The sequence below is a fragment of the Lepisosteus platostomus genome, chromosome 9 (assembly GCF_059453375.1).
Source record: "Lepisosteus platostomus isolate fLepPlt1 chromosome 9, fLepPlt1.hap1, whole genome shotgun sequence".
Lineage (NCBI taxonomy): Eukaryota > Metazoa > Chordata > Actinopteri > Semionotiformes > Lepisosteidae > Lepisosteus > Lepisosteus platostomus.
In genome coordinates, this window is record NC_142619.1 from 18,308,157 (window position 1) to 18,328,050 (window position 19,894).

The following is a 19,894-nucleotide window of genomic DNA, read 5'->3' on the forward strand; positions in this document are numbered from 1 at the left end:
AAAGGAGGTGGCCAGAACGCGTAAACCAAAGTGGATTTTAGTTAGGATACTGGGGTTAACAACTCTTGAGAATAGTGCCTTGGGATTGTTAATGACTCAAGAGTCATGATCTCACACCTCCTATTATACAACATGGTGTCTCCTCTCATAGTTAGAAATTTGTGACCAGCGGGGACACTAACTATTGATCCACAAGCCAAACTTACAGCACCAATCAACAGGCTTTCATCAGAAATCTCCCTTCCCAGCATTGACCAGGTCCTGCCTCGCATAAGTTCTGAGATCTGACAAAGTTGGACGACAAGATGTATTAAAACCACAGTGGAAAACATATGGAACACTAGTGTCAACACACTGGCAGCTCTCAGCTGGCATGAAGATGTGGAAGAGGAAAATACTACTGCTCGAAAAGCTTCTCAAATATCGCAATACCTGCTGCTGCTCACATGATAAAACAAGGAATCTCATTTACCTTTTTGATCTTTTTTTTTAAATCACAATTTTTGTTTTTCTGCCTTTCAAGTACAGAGCAAAAATAGAAGTGGCAGAATGTTAGTTGGATATCAAAGAGAACTTCTATGAATATTCTGATGCGCCACTGTGCAATACATGGCTGAAACCTTTTATGTGTCACATAGCTTACACTTCTTTATCATACAAAATATAATTACAAAACATTATTTATACAAAAAAAGATTTGATACATATTAACTATTGTAAATTAACTGTGTGTGACAGGCATTCCTCTAAGGTGGCTTTTGAGGCCAGAGCACATTAAAACTCACAATGGGTCAAACACTGCAAGAAAACAAGTCTTTAGTAAAATAAAACTCTTCTCAGTTAAACACAAGACTGCTCTTCAGTAAATTAACACTAATAAAAATTGTGCACACCCTTTAATATCTTGAACATACTAATTGTAATTTACACCAATGTGCACATTTGTTATTCCTACCCCTTTAACAATGAACTATTCATTGAGTAATTCACCACAGGTGAGACTATTTTCTTAATTAGAGGCCTTGATGGCCTGGAGTAGCGGGTCAGCTGTAACTACAATCCTTATAACAGCTGGCCTGCTGCACTGTGGTATTATAGCATCCACAGCTCATCCTCACCAGGATCTGACTGGCATCTGCCAGTGCCAAACCACAGAGCACCTCATCAGGAAGCAGGGAACACATTGGCTGTATATTACAAAAACTTTAGTAACCTACTCTATTAAGGGAAACATGTTGATAAGATAAAATAACAAGATAAGATCATGCTTCTATCTTTGCCAACAACATTCATTTTAAATACCTCTTAAAGGGTAATTATTAGGGAACATTTACTGTAAGCCTGGAATGAAATGCACTGATTCCTCTTTTGTTTATCTACAGTATGTGCACCACCTTAAAATTGTATTAATTGCTTAAAACAATCAAGGTAAATAAAACATGATTAAAAAGGGAATGCAATTGCATTCCCTCTACCTCTACTGTGCCTTCCGCACAGTCATGGTATATGAAACAGAAATTACAAGTAACAGTGCAGTAGCTCTGGACATATAAAAATAGCATTAAAAATTCAGTCATTCAATTATCTCCATACTATTTCTATATGCTGATTTATCCAACATAATGCAGTGCTGACAATGCAGTTCATCAGGCTCAACTAGCACTGTAAGTATCAGTTGGTATAATGACAGAGATACTGTAATTTAATCTTTCTGTCTGACAATATTAAGACATCTCTGCCACCTACCCACAGTTACCACACAACATTGAGAAAGTAGTTTCCCTGACATTATTCTGTGTAAATACAATTAAGTAAATCTGTAATTATTCATCATATAGTTTGAATGCATCTATTGTAGTTTGAGTGTGTTAAATCTAAAAATGGAGAACATACTGTATAATGCTAATAATATCTATAATGAATATAAATTTACTATTTACTTATTAAGACCTAGGACTGTATCAGGCATAACAGTTTTTATTTACAAAACCAATGTAAGTGACATGGTACAATACCTTACAAAATTACATCTAATCCTTCTCCCTTAGGAGTCACTACAAGACAGATCAAGAAAAAACAGGAAAAAAATCAATTAAAATATTTACCTTTTCCAAGTGTACGGTTATACAATTAATTATACCATTATACAATTATTTATACCATGAAGCTGATGAGAAAAGAATATTTCTTTGAATCCTCTTTCAAATCTATTTTTTAAAATATTTTTATATTACATGGTTTTGAATGCTCAAGGTTACACTCAGGTGCACCATACTTAATTTGCAAGAAATTTAAATAAATCAAATATTTTCTTTTCAAATAAGCTTGCTTTGACTTATTTATTTAGAAAAATAATTCTTAGAGGTCCCAAACATGATCTTCCTGGACTTGGAAGGTACTGTCTGATTATTTTTCATTAGCTTCACTCTATTTAAAATGGTCTCTTTACAATCTAATCTGTGCTTGCTGGTGTTCTTATGGTAGACTGTAGTCTGAATTAAACAGGCTTTACTGGCTAAACATAGACTACATTTTACAGACTTTCCATTGAGTTCACCACTCATAAAATTCCATTTCATCACTTCCACCTCCTTTTCCTTGTTGGTTTTCAAAGTATTTGCGTTAGTAGATGTCACATTTCTAATTGATAGCCTAAACTAGACTGCATGGTTCTGAGTACAAAGACAAATTGTCACATTTTCCAAATAAATTGGCTGCAACCAGATATTTACAGTATCTACTTTCTATGTGAAAAATGTGTATATTAGATTGCATTATCGATCTATCCATCCATTTATAATGGCTTCTTTCAATTTGCAGTGGTTATAGGGGAGCTAGTGCCTGTTTTGACAAGCACTGGGAGCAAGGCAGATTACACCCTGGATGGGACACCAGTCTATCGCAGTACGCACACAGACATACATTTTTCTAGAAGCAATTATCCTACAGTACTGTATGTCTTTGGACTCTGGGAGGAAATTGGAGAACCGAGAGCAAACCCACACAAACACCAGAAGAACATAAAAACTACACATATAACACCCACAGTCCAAAACTGAACCCAATGCTAACTGTTTTGCCACTGTGCCACCCTATACTACAGTACATAATGTGATCTGAGTCTCACTCAGATTTTCTAGAGTGTTTTTTGGTCTGCTGGGTTTTCTTGAGACAGCTACAACACAGAGGGAATGTTACGGGTTAGACACCTCTATGTGGAGGAGGTTTAAATGGTGATCAGACAAATTAAGAAATTAAGTCCAGGCATTGACAATATATTTGTGGAATTACTTAAAGCTAGAGAGATGGCTCAGTAGCCATCGACTACTGACTGACCAACTACATAAAACTATAAAACTGGTTTTCTGATCGGGTCAAGTGAGAAACTTCCTCAGAATTGGCAAAAGGGGGTCTATAAGACTGCTATCGATGCCTGGCAAAGTGTTCAGCAAGGCAATACCAAACAGAGTGAAATCAACAATAGATGAAAGACAGAGGGGGAATCAAGCAGGATTCAGAAAAAGATCTTATATTGATCAAATATTTTTGCTACAATAAAATTGTACAGAACTCAAATCAATAGCATACTTTGTGGCTTTTGACAGTAGCATTTGACAGTGTGTACCGACCATCGGTTTGAAGAATCCTGAAAGAATGTGAGATACCCCTGAATACTGACAACATCAAGATTCAATATGCAAAAACAACCCATTGAGTATGGATCAATGGGGGAGACTCCAACTGGTCTGATGTATTTGGCCAGCATTCCCATTGATATTCTGGTAGACTGGGTCTATGGTATTCTGGTAAAAAAAGACAAGCCTTAGGCAAGGTTTGAAAGTTTTTGCAGTCGATACTGCAACTGTATGGAAAGCCTTGTTGGTTTTACACTCTAAGGGCAAAAAGTATGGTCTGGTTAGAAAGAAAAGACTACGATCATGAGGATTGCCTGATGTGACAGAATGGCCTAATTCAAATTCCTGGTCAAAGTGACTTTTAGGTGGAATACAGTGGGATGACATAGGAGGAACTAGAAGTAATTGCGTCTGACACAGCTGGAGTTTGAAACCTTGTTATGTGCTTTATATCTGAACCAGGATGAACAAGGGAAAGAAGAAGCAGTTTTTGCTTGTGCTGCAAATACAGTACAATAAACAGAAGTACAGGGTATGTCCATGTAGTGCATGAATGCCGTGTATGCCCACTATAATTCCCATTAAATAAATGCAGAAACCTGTACAGTTTCAGAGGTAAACCACAATGAAACTGAAAAATCTAGACTGTGAAATTAAGTAGTCATTATTTTAAATAGCAAAGGTACAGCTGACTGTACCTTTGCTATTTTTGCCAAAGAAAACATCTTTTAAGAAGCTCTTAAGATAATACTCTTTTCGTTGGGGCTTTTACATAGCAGACATTGCTCCTTCATAACTCAATGGAAAAGCTCTTTATAAGAGGAAAAATGATGCAATTGTGATTCTCCCTTATGAGAAGATTATAAAAAGGCACTGAACTGTCAAGCACCAGAGTTATTTACTATATATAATATGTGAGCAATTTTGCCACAAGTGAGATGGCGGTCATATGGTATTATTGTAATTATGGACATTTTTATAAATTATCTCTCAGAACTCCTGAAACAACTTTAGAAATATTCTATCTTCTTCCATATTTATCTGGAGAGACCTTGAGTTAAATTATGATTCAGCAATAAAATATTTTTCTAAATACACTTTTCTCAGCATAAGGATGTACACAGAAATGAATGGCAAAATAGAAATATAAACAACAAGGTAGGCAATTTCCGCATCTGAAATTACTACATTAGGCCAAAGTTCAGCCTGGTTTCCATGGCACCCCTGGACAGTATACTGGCTAAAGGTACGATCTCTAACAATGCTGTTTGTACTGCTCTATGGGCTTGAGCAATTAGGGTAAAGTACCTCGCTCAAGGTACAATAGTAAGTCCACAGCAGTGAACTGAACTCTATTTGCAGACAGGCAGATAGACATTATGAAATTCACTAATACAGTACAGTCTCAGGATACACACTGTAGATGCTTGAAAGTATAAAGGACAAGTACAAACTACAGCTTATAATGTCAATTGTTGTTGACAAAGGGGAATAAAGTTCCCCAACTACTGCATTTCAGTACAACATTGTTTTGTAAGTCTTTGCAACAGTGTCTGTGTATGGGTGTGGTACTGGGCATTCACACTGAAATCCTACATTCATCTGTATCATATGACCTACAGTATATGGGGAGCAATTCAGCATAAATGTTGATAGTCTGCAGGGTTAAGTGTAATTTCTGCTTCATGTGTCATGATTCTATTGAGGGAATCATCGGTCTGTACAAATGTTTGTCTGAAAGGTATTATTTTATGGTAGACTGTGCCCCTGCTTCATATATTCCATGTAACACAAAAGTAAATGCAGACACTATGTCCTAGCTCTGCCACGGTACTGGCAATTTCAAGATATGAACTCCAGTTAACATCCTTTAAAAGTTTTATCACACTGGGCCTGACATTCTGAAGAAACTGCCTGTTGCTGATAAACTCTTCCTCAGTGAATGTCTTAGGCACATGTTGCAGAATGGAAAGGCAAGAAGAAAGAGGAGCAAAGTAGCTCATATTGAGATTGCAAGTCCTGGGAAGTGTGAAGATTGTCCTCATTAAAAACATCTGTTAGAATGTGAATCCCATTATCACTCCAAAGTGAAGCAGAGAAAGGCAAATAACCTGTAAGGAGCTCATGATTATGGGAAATAGGAGAATGGGCATGCCATGTTTTCTGGGACTTCATGACTATTTCCACTAAATGCTAAGTCGCAATTAATGGTGTAATAATGGAGGTAAAATGTAATCTACAATATTTGAGGAGAGCCCTGAAATAAATGAAATCTTGAAGTCTACGGAGTTGTAGACACCTATAAATACGTAGGAGTGTTAGGTTTGAATGAAATAGGCAATGCCTGCAAAATAAAGTTTGGCAGAGCTACATCCTAGCAGATTTTGCATTTCTTTTTGGAAATTGAATACACAGACAATTTCCTTTCCTAATGAATTTGGAATGTCGCGTATGCAATCTAAAGTAGGGCTTTCCAAACCTGGTCCTGTCGATCCACTTTGTCTGCTGGATTTTAATTCCAACTGAACATGATGTTTCTAGTGCATTTAATTGATCTGCTTGCTTGTCTGGATCTTTGGTTTACTTCTATCTGCACTTAGTCTTGAGCTTCACGAATACTCAACATCTGACATATTGCTCTCTACAACAATCAATCTCTCCTCAACTTACCTTTATTTCAAACTAAACTGGGATGAATTAGTGAACAATTTGTAAATAATATACACAGAGGAATGACAATACATCTGTTCTGCGGTGCAATTAGTTACATTTAAGGCTACAACACTTGAATGAGGTGAGTTCTGAAACTCAGATATTATTAAAGGTTTGGTACCAGTTACCAATCTCATTTGCTATTTTAAAGAAGAGCTGCTGTCCCAATTTCTCAGACTGGTTATTAAATTCTGGTAACAAAATAAATTAATTGCCGGAATCGCAAAATTGTACAAATTCCACATTAAGCACAAAATATGGAACTTTGTGAAAGTACTGTATGGTTGCCATGCTGTCGCAAACCGATGGTCTCGCCATGGGTGAGAGCAACAGTTGGCGCAAATTGCAATGTGAAATGGCCCTTCCTGCTCACTAGTCACTGTAATGACTAATGTAATGTGATATTAAGGCGAATAAGTACAGGTTGTGCAGCATACATTTCACCACTGAAATGTGTCAACATGATCTGCATGCAGAGTAACAAGTAAGTAGTATTTGTCAGTAAAACTGTCTTAAAGACGAGAGCAATATTTCTATTGGATTAAAAACGATGTACAGTATTCACAAGCCTTGTTTACAATGTAATAAGGCCGCTTAACGTCACCGGATATTTTGTTACCTCATTCTGAATCACAGCACATGGCACTGTGCATACCTGAAAATCTGTAAGATTTTAAGTCTGTTTTGTGTCTTAAATTAGGTTTTACATGTTACTGTGTACATTTTACTTTCATTGAGGTTTTAAATGCACTCATCAATGCTGTCTTTCTAACCCTGAAATATAAAAATAGTGTTGCAGTTCCCCTTTAAGAACTGCAAGCAATAGACCCCTTAGCTGCAGCAGGAACCCGAGATCAAGGTTATGAACCCCTATGCTACAGGAGGAGAAAGAAAAATAGAAGCAAAAAGGTTATAGTCATATTTATCATGGAAATCTGAGCTTGTAGAAAATTGGGAAAACATATCAATTTGTTCAAGTGTGAATTTGCCATTTAAAAATGTTATTAAAGTTATTTACTGTGTAAGAATGTAAAAAGGAATATCAAGTTATTTGAAATGTTTAACCGGAAACAAAATAAAAGGTAAAGGTAATTTAAAAGGCAGCAAAGCTGACTTAGATCATTTGGAATTATTCTGCACCTTCATAGAGCGCCAAACAAAAAAATAGTTAGGAGACAAGGACTGGCAGACATTGTCTACATAAAAAATATACACAGAGTTATGTACCGTGTTGAGCTTTGCTGACAGAAACAGGTTAGAGTATACTGACTGACAGCCTGAGGTAATGGCTCCAAACACAAGCCAAACAAAGAGATTTGAAGCTGGCAACTTGGGTGAGTGCCTTTCTGAAACTACAAAAGTGGGAAAAATCCAAATCCACCATCATCTAACACCAGACATAGATTCAAAAACTTCAATGTCTTGGTGTAAGAGGGGAGGCAGTGTCTGTAAGGGGAGGTGGAGGTTATCACTTCAATAAAATCTGTCTTTTCAAGGTGTAAGAATTTGGTCTCACACTCATTTCCTGCTTACACAATAGCACCTTAGTCTGGCAGAATAACAGGATAATAAAAAATAATGTACAATAATTGCAAAAATTCAGGAGGGTATGCCTGAATTCCATGGATTCTTGTCCTTTGTCATGTCCTGAACAGCTCAGGCAGGGATGTACCGTTGGCACCCCCAGTATATCTTCAGGATAAAGAGTGGCAAAATCTTATACACTTTTCCTGATTATAACAAATAATTGGGTGTATAATTTAAGATAATATTTTAAATTGTGTTTAAAAGTAATACTTTCTTACTGAGGATCAAGGCTAGAAAATGGCTTAGTTTTCGTCTAATGTTTAAGCAACAAATAAATGAATTGTAACAAGATTGATTTTCTATACAATGGCTATACACTGTAATAAAGTTGTTGAGAACTGTTTTAGAAAAGTAACTTTTTCATTTTGGTAATATTTATGTAGTTGTGAAGAAAATGCAGTCATAAATATTTAACAAAGTGAATACCATAGAATGAAGGGGTCATTAACCTAGCCATGGTTACAATTAAAAAAAAACCTCCTCCAATTTAGCCTGAAACAGCATCTGAAATGTCTCATTTCGTAATAATATGGTATTAAAATTCCAGCAGGAGGCCCATGAAAATTTATCAGTTAGTATATATCACAGAAATTTGCATATTGAGCTGATAGCAGCCTGGGTAGTATCCCAGCATTGTGTACCACTGAAAAAATAGCCTGGGGGTGAAAATATAAGAAACCCTGGAGTATGATTTATGTCTAGTAAAACAAAAAAAGTAAATTAATTGGCTGAGGGGTTAAATATGCACCATACATCTCCCATACCCAGATCAGACAATTTCTCAAAGCTGTAGATAGCAGAAACTGGGCATTCATCTCCTTCGATTTCGATCTGTCAAGTACAAGATTTATGACAGCATTCATATCTGCACCAAGAATAATATTAAACACTGGGAGCTCCAGCAGGTATTGGTCAGGAGATTAAAAAAATCTGGTCTGAACATCATAGGAGCGTAGGGGCAACTGAAACAAAAGCAATATTTTTTCAGGAAATATTTGTTTTCAAACATGGAATCGCTGTAATTCATCACCTTCTAACAGACATTCGCAAATTTCCTCACCATACAATTAAGGCTCCCTGTGTGTTGCTCCCTGTAGAAGAGGAGGCTGCCACATAGTAATGCTTACTAGCAAATGTTAAAAAAAAAACTTCTTGTGTTTCCAGATGAAATGGCTGTATCTTGGCAACACCTATTTTCTTCTTTGTAACAAATATAGACACATTTGGTAAGAGAATTTAGCCCACATACTGTACGTTTCAGAACAAAACAGTGAAATTAGTCATGAGTCTTAGAGACCAAATGCAATGTCAAAGAGGAATAAATAATGTCTTGTACAGATAATGCTTATACAGCAGCTGCCAAGTGTGTGTGAATTGTGACAGAAATTATATTCTTAACCAACATGTTAGTTAGAAGTATATAAGATTGGTTACAACCAAAACCGTATGGTTTTAAGAAGCTAATTGATGTGAGGATTTCATCCAGCAATTTTCTTAAGTAGTTTCACTACTGAGTCTGAAGAAATACAATGGAATATCACTGTTATGATATTATGAAGTTCCCTTCTCCCTTCTTGCCGTTTCTTGCAGGATTAAAAGGATTCATTTTTCTAGCCAATTAGTGTAGGGCACTCCTTTAGGTCTGGGAATGTATCTGGTTTATCTCTTCTGGACTGGTTTCAGAGCAGCAACACATTTTTCTAATGTGGTGACCACAATTATACACAACATTCTAAATGAGATCTTGCTAATGCATTGTGCAATTTTGAAGTGCCTTGATTTAAAGTCTACGTGTTTAACTACAGTTCTAGTAGGTACTGCAGCTGCATCAGCATGCAAAGAACAGGAAGAGGTTTATTACAGGCTGAAAGGAAAAGACGCATTTTGGCTGTGGAGCCTTCTTCAGGTGTAACACCTCATCATAAATGCTTATTAATTCATATAGCACCTCTTCAGCACATACTTCATCTCAAGGCAAATTACAATAAAAAAGCAGTGGGAATTGAAGAGGTCATTAAACAGAAATATTAGAAAATCTAGAGTATAAATGTGAGTTTTAAAACCGAATTTGATAGTGCTAATCAATACCTGGAGATCTAGTATCCTGCAAGATCTACAGTACTATGCAGGAGATAATTACACATTATGTCATACAGGCCAAGTGATGTCTTGAAATATAACCCTAATTGAGTATTCCCAAAAAGTTACAACAAAAAGTGTAACGTATACACTTAATTTAGTTGCATTTAGTGATTTCTAAATTCCTGGATTTAATTCCAGTTAGATTTCCAGCTACAGTATGTCCTTTGGGATTGGTGTCTGTGCTGTGCTTGATGTAGTGTGGGAAGTTTATTTTATGAAGCCCCTTTAGGATTTTCAATTCTTTGGTTAAATCTCCCCCAAGATGGCTTTTGTGTTCAAGATTTAAGAAATGTATAAATTGCTTATTTAAGCATGAAATATTATTGTTGTTATTGCTACAAGCATTCATTTAATCAAGATTAGACTACAGTAATGTCTTGCTTACTTGAATGTCCTCTAAGGCACTAAGAAGACTTCAGAATGCTCACATTGCTCACTAAAAGTATTTTACATCACTGACTGTTTACATTTTTAAAACTTGCTTAAAAGCATTTAATTTGTAATTAATTTAGGCTTATTTTTCTTTTGACTTGGCATTGGTTCTTTCATTTTCTTTTTGCTTCTATCTTGTTTTTCAAGATTTTTTAATATATCATGTTTTATAAAAAAAAATCTTGAAAAACACTCATCAATAAAACTGTACCATTATATTTTTTTTCCCAGTGGTAAAGCAGCCCACCCAATTAGCTAATGTATGTTTGCATGTTGTCCCACAACTGTTTGCACACAGAGCAAAACTATAGACTTTTGATTTGGCGTCTTTGTAGTTAATTAATAAAAGAACTAGACTCTTCATGTGCTCTGAAAAATCCAAGGGAAAAGAAAAAGATGAAGCTGTATGTGTGAATTAACTTCTCATTGTATCTGTTTGCCAAAAGGACAGTTCTTGACAACATGAAGGAGAGAAAAAGAGGACAGTCATGATGAGAGCCGATGTCAAAAAACGTATGAGCAGGCTCATCCTGGATCTATGCTCTAGGAGCTGCTGATTGAAAAGGAAGCTCATAAAGGTAGATGCACCTTTTCAGTGCACATCAAAGTGTTAGGCTGTAAAGTGTATGGTAAATTAAGTTATTCTTTTCCTCTTGTTTTTTAACAGTTTGATATAAATCATAAAGGCATATGTCAAACTGGAACTTTGATAAGAACCCTGACGCACCCTGTGACACTTCTCAACATGTTGTTCTGAGGTGCTTTCCAATGAGTTTTAACACACTCCTAAAAAGGAAAACAGCAGGAAATAAGGAAGAGATTCTTAGTGGCACTGTATGCAGACAAGCTGTTGGTTCCTTTAAGATTCCCTGCAGTGCAGTCACCATATATTTTCCTGTTTGGAGTGATTGATTGGTTCACATTTTTTTAAAACCCAGGCAACATCCAATTTTAAAACCCCAAATCAGCACCACAACCTACAGTATAAAGTCTTATGTTAAGCTGATTGGCTCTTTATGCAGTGTAAATTCATGGGGTATTGTTTAAGTGGCAAATGAGAAACATCACAACTCCCACTTATAGCATGCAGTCTAGCAGACACCCAAGCTGTGACCATTTACACTGGTAAATGTGAAACTGAGGATTTTCAACTACTGTACATCTTATTCCCACAGTCCTCTTTACCCCTCATCCTCCATGTACTGTATTTCCCTTTCCTCACAGATAAGTGTGGATGTACCTTGTGTTACCCTCTCAAATGGACCACACAGGAATGTTCAAGTCCCTGGTGGAATTTCAGAGAAGCTAATTGCAGTTCTTAAGTAACAACTATTGACTTTACATGAGCAATGTAGAAGTATAATTTTTATTGAAACATGGATTGCAGACAGTTGATCGTCCTGCCATTATTTTTTATCTTCAGTAATGTGAATACTAGATATTTACATTCAATAATTAGAAATAGAAATGAGAAATAATAGAAATATTAGTTACAATGAATTATCTAAGGGAAACAAAACAAATCTGCTGGCATGCGGTACAGCCTTTTCAAGCCTGCCTGAAAACTACAGAAATGCAGTACTTCAGAATTACGTTCGAATAAAAGCTGGATCATTGAATGCATCACAGATCATTAAGTTTTTCTGCTGAGAAAAAAACATTAATTCTGCTTTATGTAGCATATTTAAATTTGTAATTGACTGTTATTGTCAGTAACTCTTCTTTTAGACCACCCCCACTCTGATACAGAACCAACTGTTATTCTTTTTATCTTTATCTCATCCCAGCAAAGGTGAGATGATGACTATCCAAGTGTACTGCCAACATATTCATTATCATCACTGTTTATGCTGTTTAAGTCCCATAGTCCTGCAAAAAAAAGTGGTTTTAAACAAGTGGTGTTGTTTCATCTGTCTAGCATGTTTGGTAGTTAGTGGGTAATTGATCATCAGGATAGACATACTTTACTTTGTATAGGTACTCTACTGTACCTACTGTACTGTATTTGGTCACAAATAAAGACATGCTTTACAGTATCAGAAGTATTTTCTGTTTAATTGCGATGGGATGTGTGCCAAAATATCTTTTTTTGCTGAGGCTGACTATATACCAGCCAGAGTTGGCTAATGAGCCCATCATTAAGATGGCATTACTTACAGTATACAGTACCATAAACAACATCCTTCATATTCTGCATTCATATATATCTTGTCTGCTAAAGCTTGAGTTGTTATGGGTGAAAAATATTATTTTTTCCTGCCACTGTGATCTGGGCACTTTAGACACAGCTAGTGTACACTATACTGTGAAACATAAAGCTCCCAAAATACTGGAATTTGTGTGAAAAAAAACAATGAGAGAAAAAGAGTGGAAAGAAATTCTAAGTATCTTATCTTCATCCTTGGGCTTTGAAATGATAAATGAGTTTCTTATGAGGTGATTACAGTATAGGAAATATTATTAGAATCTTCAGGAAATTATGGAATGCGAATGGTGTTTCACCAGGGGCTACACCACAGATAAAGTCAAGTAATTCTCCTTTTATCAGATGACAGAGTTCTCAGTTCCATATTGTAGAAATGTTTTTATCTCTGTTGCATCTTCATACACCACAAAAACTAGTTTTTACAGTGACACTTACAAAAGGCAGTGTCCAAACTACAGTCATTTAATATCTTTTCAGGGAAAGACCGAACAAAGACCTTCCAGGAGTTCATCTGATGAAAGTAGTTCAGACACTTTGTTAGATCTTAACAACCTCTAATCAGACCAGAGACGAGCTGACACAACATAACTGTGCTAATAAGCCATTCATCTGTCTATTAATAGAAATGTGCTTATTCAACGAGGGGACAGCTTGCAGCCTGGAGCCAACCCTGAAAGCATAAGAAGAAAGGGAAGACTATGCTCTGGATATGACCCCAGGACACTGTAGGGAACACACACACATTAAAGGACCATTTAGAGATGTCTCGTTAGCATGCCAATGAGAGGTGAGTGGCAATTCACACCAAGACAAAATATACAGAACATGCAAACTTCACACGGAAAGTGTTTCAGGCATCATTGAATCCAGGAGATGTGAGACAGTAGGACTAATAACCATGTTAATGAGCCTCACTGAAATAAATCACTACTCGTTATTTTCTCTTATATTAAGTGTGTTGTTGCAACCCTTTTTATGATAAATGGACAGAACTGGATGGCTAAACCAAGAGTCTTTTAGATGAAGCTGCTGTTTTATTATGGGATTACATGTTTCAGATTTTATTTTAACAGAACTGGCACCCTCTGCTGAAGACATACTGGAATTACTGACATAAGGGGTTATTGTCCTTCTCAGACTGATTTACATTTTGTTGGAAGTTTTAATATTTTTATATTTGTGAATAAACTAAGTAAAAATAGTAAAAAGAAGTAAAAATAAGCTGTACATGGCATCATATACACCAAGGTGAATGTATATTTTGTGTTGTGCATGTTCAGGTATAGTACTACAAAATCTGCCACTGTAAGTGTCAGACAAAAAAAAATATAACAACTGTCTTTTAATTGTTTCTATTTGTGGTCATTCAAGCATCCTGTCCTAAGTGTAGTCCAACATTGTGTTTTTATACATTACAGATATGATTTGCTTTACCAAGTATACATGTCTTCCTGGTTATTAAACTGCAAATGTTTTTCACAGCAAAAGAGGGGGAATGATTTTGTTGTATACACATAAAGAATACATTTTTTAATCACTTTATCAACACAGGGTTGTGGGGGAGCTGGAGCCTATCCCAGTAAGCAACAGGAGCAAGGCAGGAAACACCCATCGCAGTGCACGTACTGTACAAACACAAATATGCACACACTCGCAACAGGGACATTTTTACCAGAAGCCAGTTAAGCTTCCAGTACAGTATGTCAGTATGAACTGGGGGAGGAAACTGGAGCATCCGGACGAAACCCACAAAAACACAGGGAGGCCATACAAATGCCACACAGATAACACCCTAGGAATTAAACCCAGGGCCCTAGTGTTATGAGGCTTGAGAAGCTACCCAATTTCAGCATCTGACAATTCTACTCTTAAAATTGTGACAAATATGATTTGCAACAAACTAAAGTGCGAAAAGTACAGTGATTTAACATAGAATTAATAAAAAATATTTGATAAAAAATGATAAACTGTTCGAAAAGGAGTGTACTGTAAATAGTCAGAAGGACACCAAGGTACATACAATTAAATTGATAAATTGACCATAGCTAAAGATGACAACAATAACATTTTTTACAAATAAAGACGACGATAATCTGAAACCACAAAGGTGATCCTATTCACAATTCAAGTTACACTGGACTGCACTGGTAAATCCTAATTAATGCACAATCGGCCTGAAGCTGTTAAATGTCTTCAATGATTCTATAGAACTACTGAAATACTCTAAATATAATGGAATGACCATTGTGGCTTCAATTTGCTTTTACTTAAATAAATATTTATTGTAATTGAATACATACATCTGTGTGTTTTTCCTTTTTCAGATTTGTATAATTTCTCAAAGAGTTAAATTAAATCATAGAAAATGCAAAACCCTCATTGGCTACAAGGTTTTCTAGAACTTGAAGGCTACTCTCCCAGAAAAAGCTGCAATGTGGGCCTGTCAGTTACAGATTTAGTGGGCCGCGGGGAAAATGCACGCCACACTCCGGACATCTCCACTGTTCACCTACTCCTTTATCATCAGCCTCCTGTGCCTCTTCATTCTTCTTAGTACAATTAACAGTAACCATTAAATAGTAAATAAAACATTAGATAAAAAATTATTGAAATGCATTTAAGATATGAAGAAAGCTGAGATCATTAACTGTAAATTTATGCATTAACCTGCTCTTCTTAAGCATCATCTACATCATTATGTAAAGCTACTCTTTTAATGTAGGTGTATATCGACAGTATTATTTTAAAATCTTTAAACCTTCCTGTCTTACATGCATTACACGTGGACAGTGTACACTGAAAATATCCAGGTGGGCGGATAACAAGGAAAAGTGGGCAGAATGGATCTTATTTCTTTGCCTAGCAGTGCCCTCATAGCATTGTGTTTTACAAGGTTGCGAGTCCGATAAGTGGCTCATGTGGATTGTCTTTAACAGGTCAATCAGAAGAAGAGGTGTAGCACGTTTCCTTTTGTTATGCTCTTAGATGGTGCAATGGTGAATGATTTAGTGATCATTGCTGGAAGATGAGTAGAAAAAACGATGTAGAACCCAACAGATAAAATACCTTAGATGCAGCTAAAGAGCCTCATATTCAATTGAGATGAATAGAGAGCATGAAGGGGTATTTCGGTAAGCCATGGACTGACTATACACTTATGCTGTTGAAAGCAATTTTGAGCATGGCTTGATACACAAGCTTAAAATCCTATTATTCTATTCTTCTGATCCCTCCAGTGGGACTGTACAGAGGTCTCATGTCTCAAGAGCTGCAGGAGTCTTTTCAGTGTGAAATCCATTCTCCCACCTGCAGAAAGCATAGCCTTGACTCTTGGTGGCCCAAAGGAAGCTGCACGGAGACTGACCAGAAGATGGCAGTAGAGCAACAGCACAGGCTATACCAGGCTACCTAACCTACATTTTTGTGTCATCATCAGGCTTCCAAACACCACAGAACACTTTTCCGAAAGACAAGAGGATCGGTCATCACAAGCGAACAGCTTGGTAGCCCAGGGCAACCAATTTAAGAAGCATTTTGCAAAGCTGGGCTGACACAGAATTTGTTGTACTCGTCAGGTAACTGACATTGAATATTTTGATTTCCTCTGCCAACAGATGTTGCCTTTTCAATGTTTTGGCTTTGGCGATGAATCTGAGCAACTATGAAGCATGAAACACTCAAAACAGGTTTGTGCTGTTGTATAAAAACGAGATAAAAACAGTTGAAATGACACCAACCAGATACTTTGCAGCTATCTAAAGCTGGCAAAGCAATAGTTTTTGTTTTGTTTGTTTAGTTGACTGGTTATATTTAAGTTGGATCTTTAGAAAACAATGAACACAAAGCAGAAAAAACACAAAACACAATATAGATATGCTTCATCAGGGAGTATGTCATATACAACATCATAGGCCTGGATTTATGTGACTAGAAGAAATGATTAATTTTTCTATTTGCTAGTAGGATTGTAAAAATATTTAAAAACTAGGACTTTAACAGATTTGATTGCAAGAGTACAATTAGAACCAGAGCTGAAAGAACAAGATAAATTAAATGCAAAATAAGATGCAATTAAATTGATGTTTCTAAACCAGGTTCTGAAATAGCATTTCAGGTTTAAAGCATAAAACTAATATGCTTTGAATGTGAGTGTGCTTCCCTTTAAAATTAGTTTCTCATTTTGATTACACTTTGAAAGTTGTAGAGATGCTTTAAAACATTAGATAAGGCAACTGAATGGACCGTCGAACTACTGAAAAATAAAATCAGGACTAAGGTTTCTATTCATAACCTGGATTCCAAAACACAGAACATTTGACTCAGAGATGATATCACAAACAGCTTGTTGATTATGCAATTGATTTCTTATTAGCTCAGTTACATATTGTACAGTAGTTGAATGATAAAGATGGAATAAAAGATTTGCATTGGAGCAGATAGGGACATTTTTAGGCTGTGAATTCAAGACAAGAAAATGAATAAACGTTTTTAAAGGATAAACATCTTCTGACTTGATGGAAGACATACCTGTATGATGTAAAGTTATCATAGGAGCCAACAGTGTAGTGCCTGAACAGCCTCTTTGTTCGGTCCTCCCGGGTTTCTAAAAACAGAAACAAACAACTAAATAAATTCTTGTAAAGCTGTTACAGGAAGTCACAAAAATATCTCACAATAAGCAGAAAGACATTGACAAACTATTCTTTTTGTTTTGCTAGCCCGGATAAGACCAGGGTTTAAATATGTCTGTTTTAAGGCTTTGGGGATAATTTTATCTTGACAATTAGAGAGGTTGTTAAGTTCTAATGGTTTTAAATTAGAAAGCAAAACAGAACATGCAAAGCTGATTTAATTGCCCTTGGTAATCTATGGGCATGAAAATCCATTTTCATTAAACTGACCCAGAACATTGGTTGGTTCAAAGACTTTGTAAACCTATAATAATTGAGATATGACACTGGATGGCCCAGCTTCCTTATACAATAAAGTAATTTCTTGACAGCTATCATCTATGTTCATGCACACTCCTAGTAGGCTTGCATAAAACTGAAGTTCTGTAAATTTTCATGTATAACTTCCAGAGCTCAAAATCTAGGTTATGGATTCTGAAAACGATCCTATTTAGCTTATAGTATTTGTGTGATACAATTTTTGACAGATTTGGGCTGCAGTGTGCAAGAGGCCACCAATACAAATGCTTTGGTCAAAATAGTTAGACTGCTAAATATAACCCAAGGGTAACTACTGGAGGGGCACTTTGTAAGGCAGTCTTTGTAAAAGGGGACAACTATGCATCAGTACCAAACAGCTCAGGAGAAAATTCTACTGGCAGGATGATCAAGGTGGAGAGGAAGGGTTAGTAAGAATAAGGATTCTTCAAATTTATAAGCTTTTCATTCTGAGGAAACATGTAGAAGAGGACCTACTTCCTCCACCAGTGAAGTGCAGTACAGTAGTTGGGTGATTTGAGAGCCATTATGTACAGTATCAGCAGCCCCACTAAAAGGAGATCAGATGGAGATGTGAACAATTGCTTCACCAGATGAATTAAGGAGGAAAATTAAGGAAGACTTGATTGTGAAAGGCCAGAGTGATTTAAGGCTAGACACTGGGGTTAATGTTCCTACTCTTTCAAAAACTGCAGTATATGCAATAGGATATTTAATGATCAAGTCATATGGGTCTCAGTTTGAAGTCTCATCCAAAAGACAGCATCTCTTAAAGCACAGTTTCCCCAGTCACCATACTGAGGCATTAGTTTGGAAATCCTGCCACCTACTGGTTCACCAACACCACTTACAGCAGCCAATGTTTTCCTCAGAGGTCTCACACATCCTAGCACTTTCTAGAGCAAGCCTTGCTTATGTACTACGTTTTTTCAAAAAGTCCCCCCAAAATTTCGAATTCTGCTGTAAATTCTGACATTCGTTTAAGATCTATCCATCCATTTTCCAATTGCTTCATCCAATTTAGGGTCTCAGGGGAGCTGAAGCCCATCCTGGCAATCAACCATCGCAAAGGGGGGTACACACTGGAAGGGAAGCCAGTCAATCGCAGAGCAAACCAAGACACAAACACAAATACACACACCAGGCCAATTTTCCCAGAAGCCAATTCACTAACAGCGTGTCTTTCGATTGTGGGAGGAAACTGGAGCAACTGAAAGAAATAAATGCAAACACAGGGAGAACATGCAAACGCCTCACAGATAGCACCCCAGCAGTTGAACCCAGTTGAACCCAAGGTTCGAGCGCTGTGAAAGCAGCAATGATAATCACTGCACCACTGTGGAACCCATGTTCTTTTATCTCTTGATTATGTCTTTGATTTGTCTAGCTTTGAAGAGATTTAAAAACCTCCAGTTCAAGAAACTTCAAACAAAACATGAAATAAAATGTAGTAAAACAGGTAAAGAAAAAATGTGATGTATCTAAGGTGTCCCACAACCTTACTACTCTTTCAACTGCCAACATAAGATGGTACTGTTAAGGCAGTATGGTTACATGATTACATACCACACAAACCTCATGAACTGTACCTTTCACCTCAACAATTTATGCAAACAGCATCACCTTGATACAAACAACCACACTGACAAAAACACACTGATACTCCACCATGCAGCCCCTTTAAAAACCTGATGTAAAATGGACAGAATTCAAACATGTACATCAAACCTGATACAACAATCATGAATCTTCTGTCCATTACCTCATTGAAACTAGACAGGGAACCATTTATGACAAATTTTCCCGCTGATTGTAACTCAAATATATCATTGGCAACAGCACCATAATTAAAATAATATCAGTAGTAATTAGACTATTCATTGAAATATCCAAATAAAAAGCAATCATTTCGCTTCACATGTTCACATGGTTCACTTTCATAGGTGTGACATGGGCCCACAATGACACCACTTTCCTGATTTTAAAATAACCCACAGGTTTACATCTAAGTTTATACAGTATTTGTTTAATTATTGTATAAAGAACAATAATGTAGGAATTAAATTCCTAAATTAATGTATGTACTATCTTGCATAAATTGCCATATGTGTACAATACAAACATATTATTTAATTAACTGTTTAGGTAATTAGTCTTGATGTGTCGTGAAAAAGTGCAATGTCCAACACTTTTTGAGAAAATGTGCTAAAGAGGAAAGATGAAATCTGTTT

At 36.4% G+C, this 19,894-nt stretch overlaps 1 protein-coding gene across 5 annotated transcripts in view; it reads right to left on the reverse strand.

The window, feature by feature from the left end:
• Window positions 1–19,894, reverse strand: part of shank3a (SH3 and multiple ankyrin repeat domains 3a) — a 666,415-nt gene that overhangs the window by 58,289 nt on the left and 588,232 nt on the right. For all 5 annotated transcript variants that reach the window (XM_088647094.1, XM_088647093.1, XM_088647091.1 and 2 more), the window contains one exon: window positions 17,242–17,317. In XM_088647094.1, coding sequence (XP_088503220.1) covers window positions 17,242–17,317 — 76 coding nt within the window. The remainder of the gene's footprint in view (window positions 1–17,241; window positions 17,318–19,894) is intronic.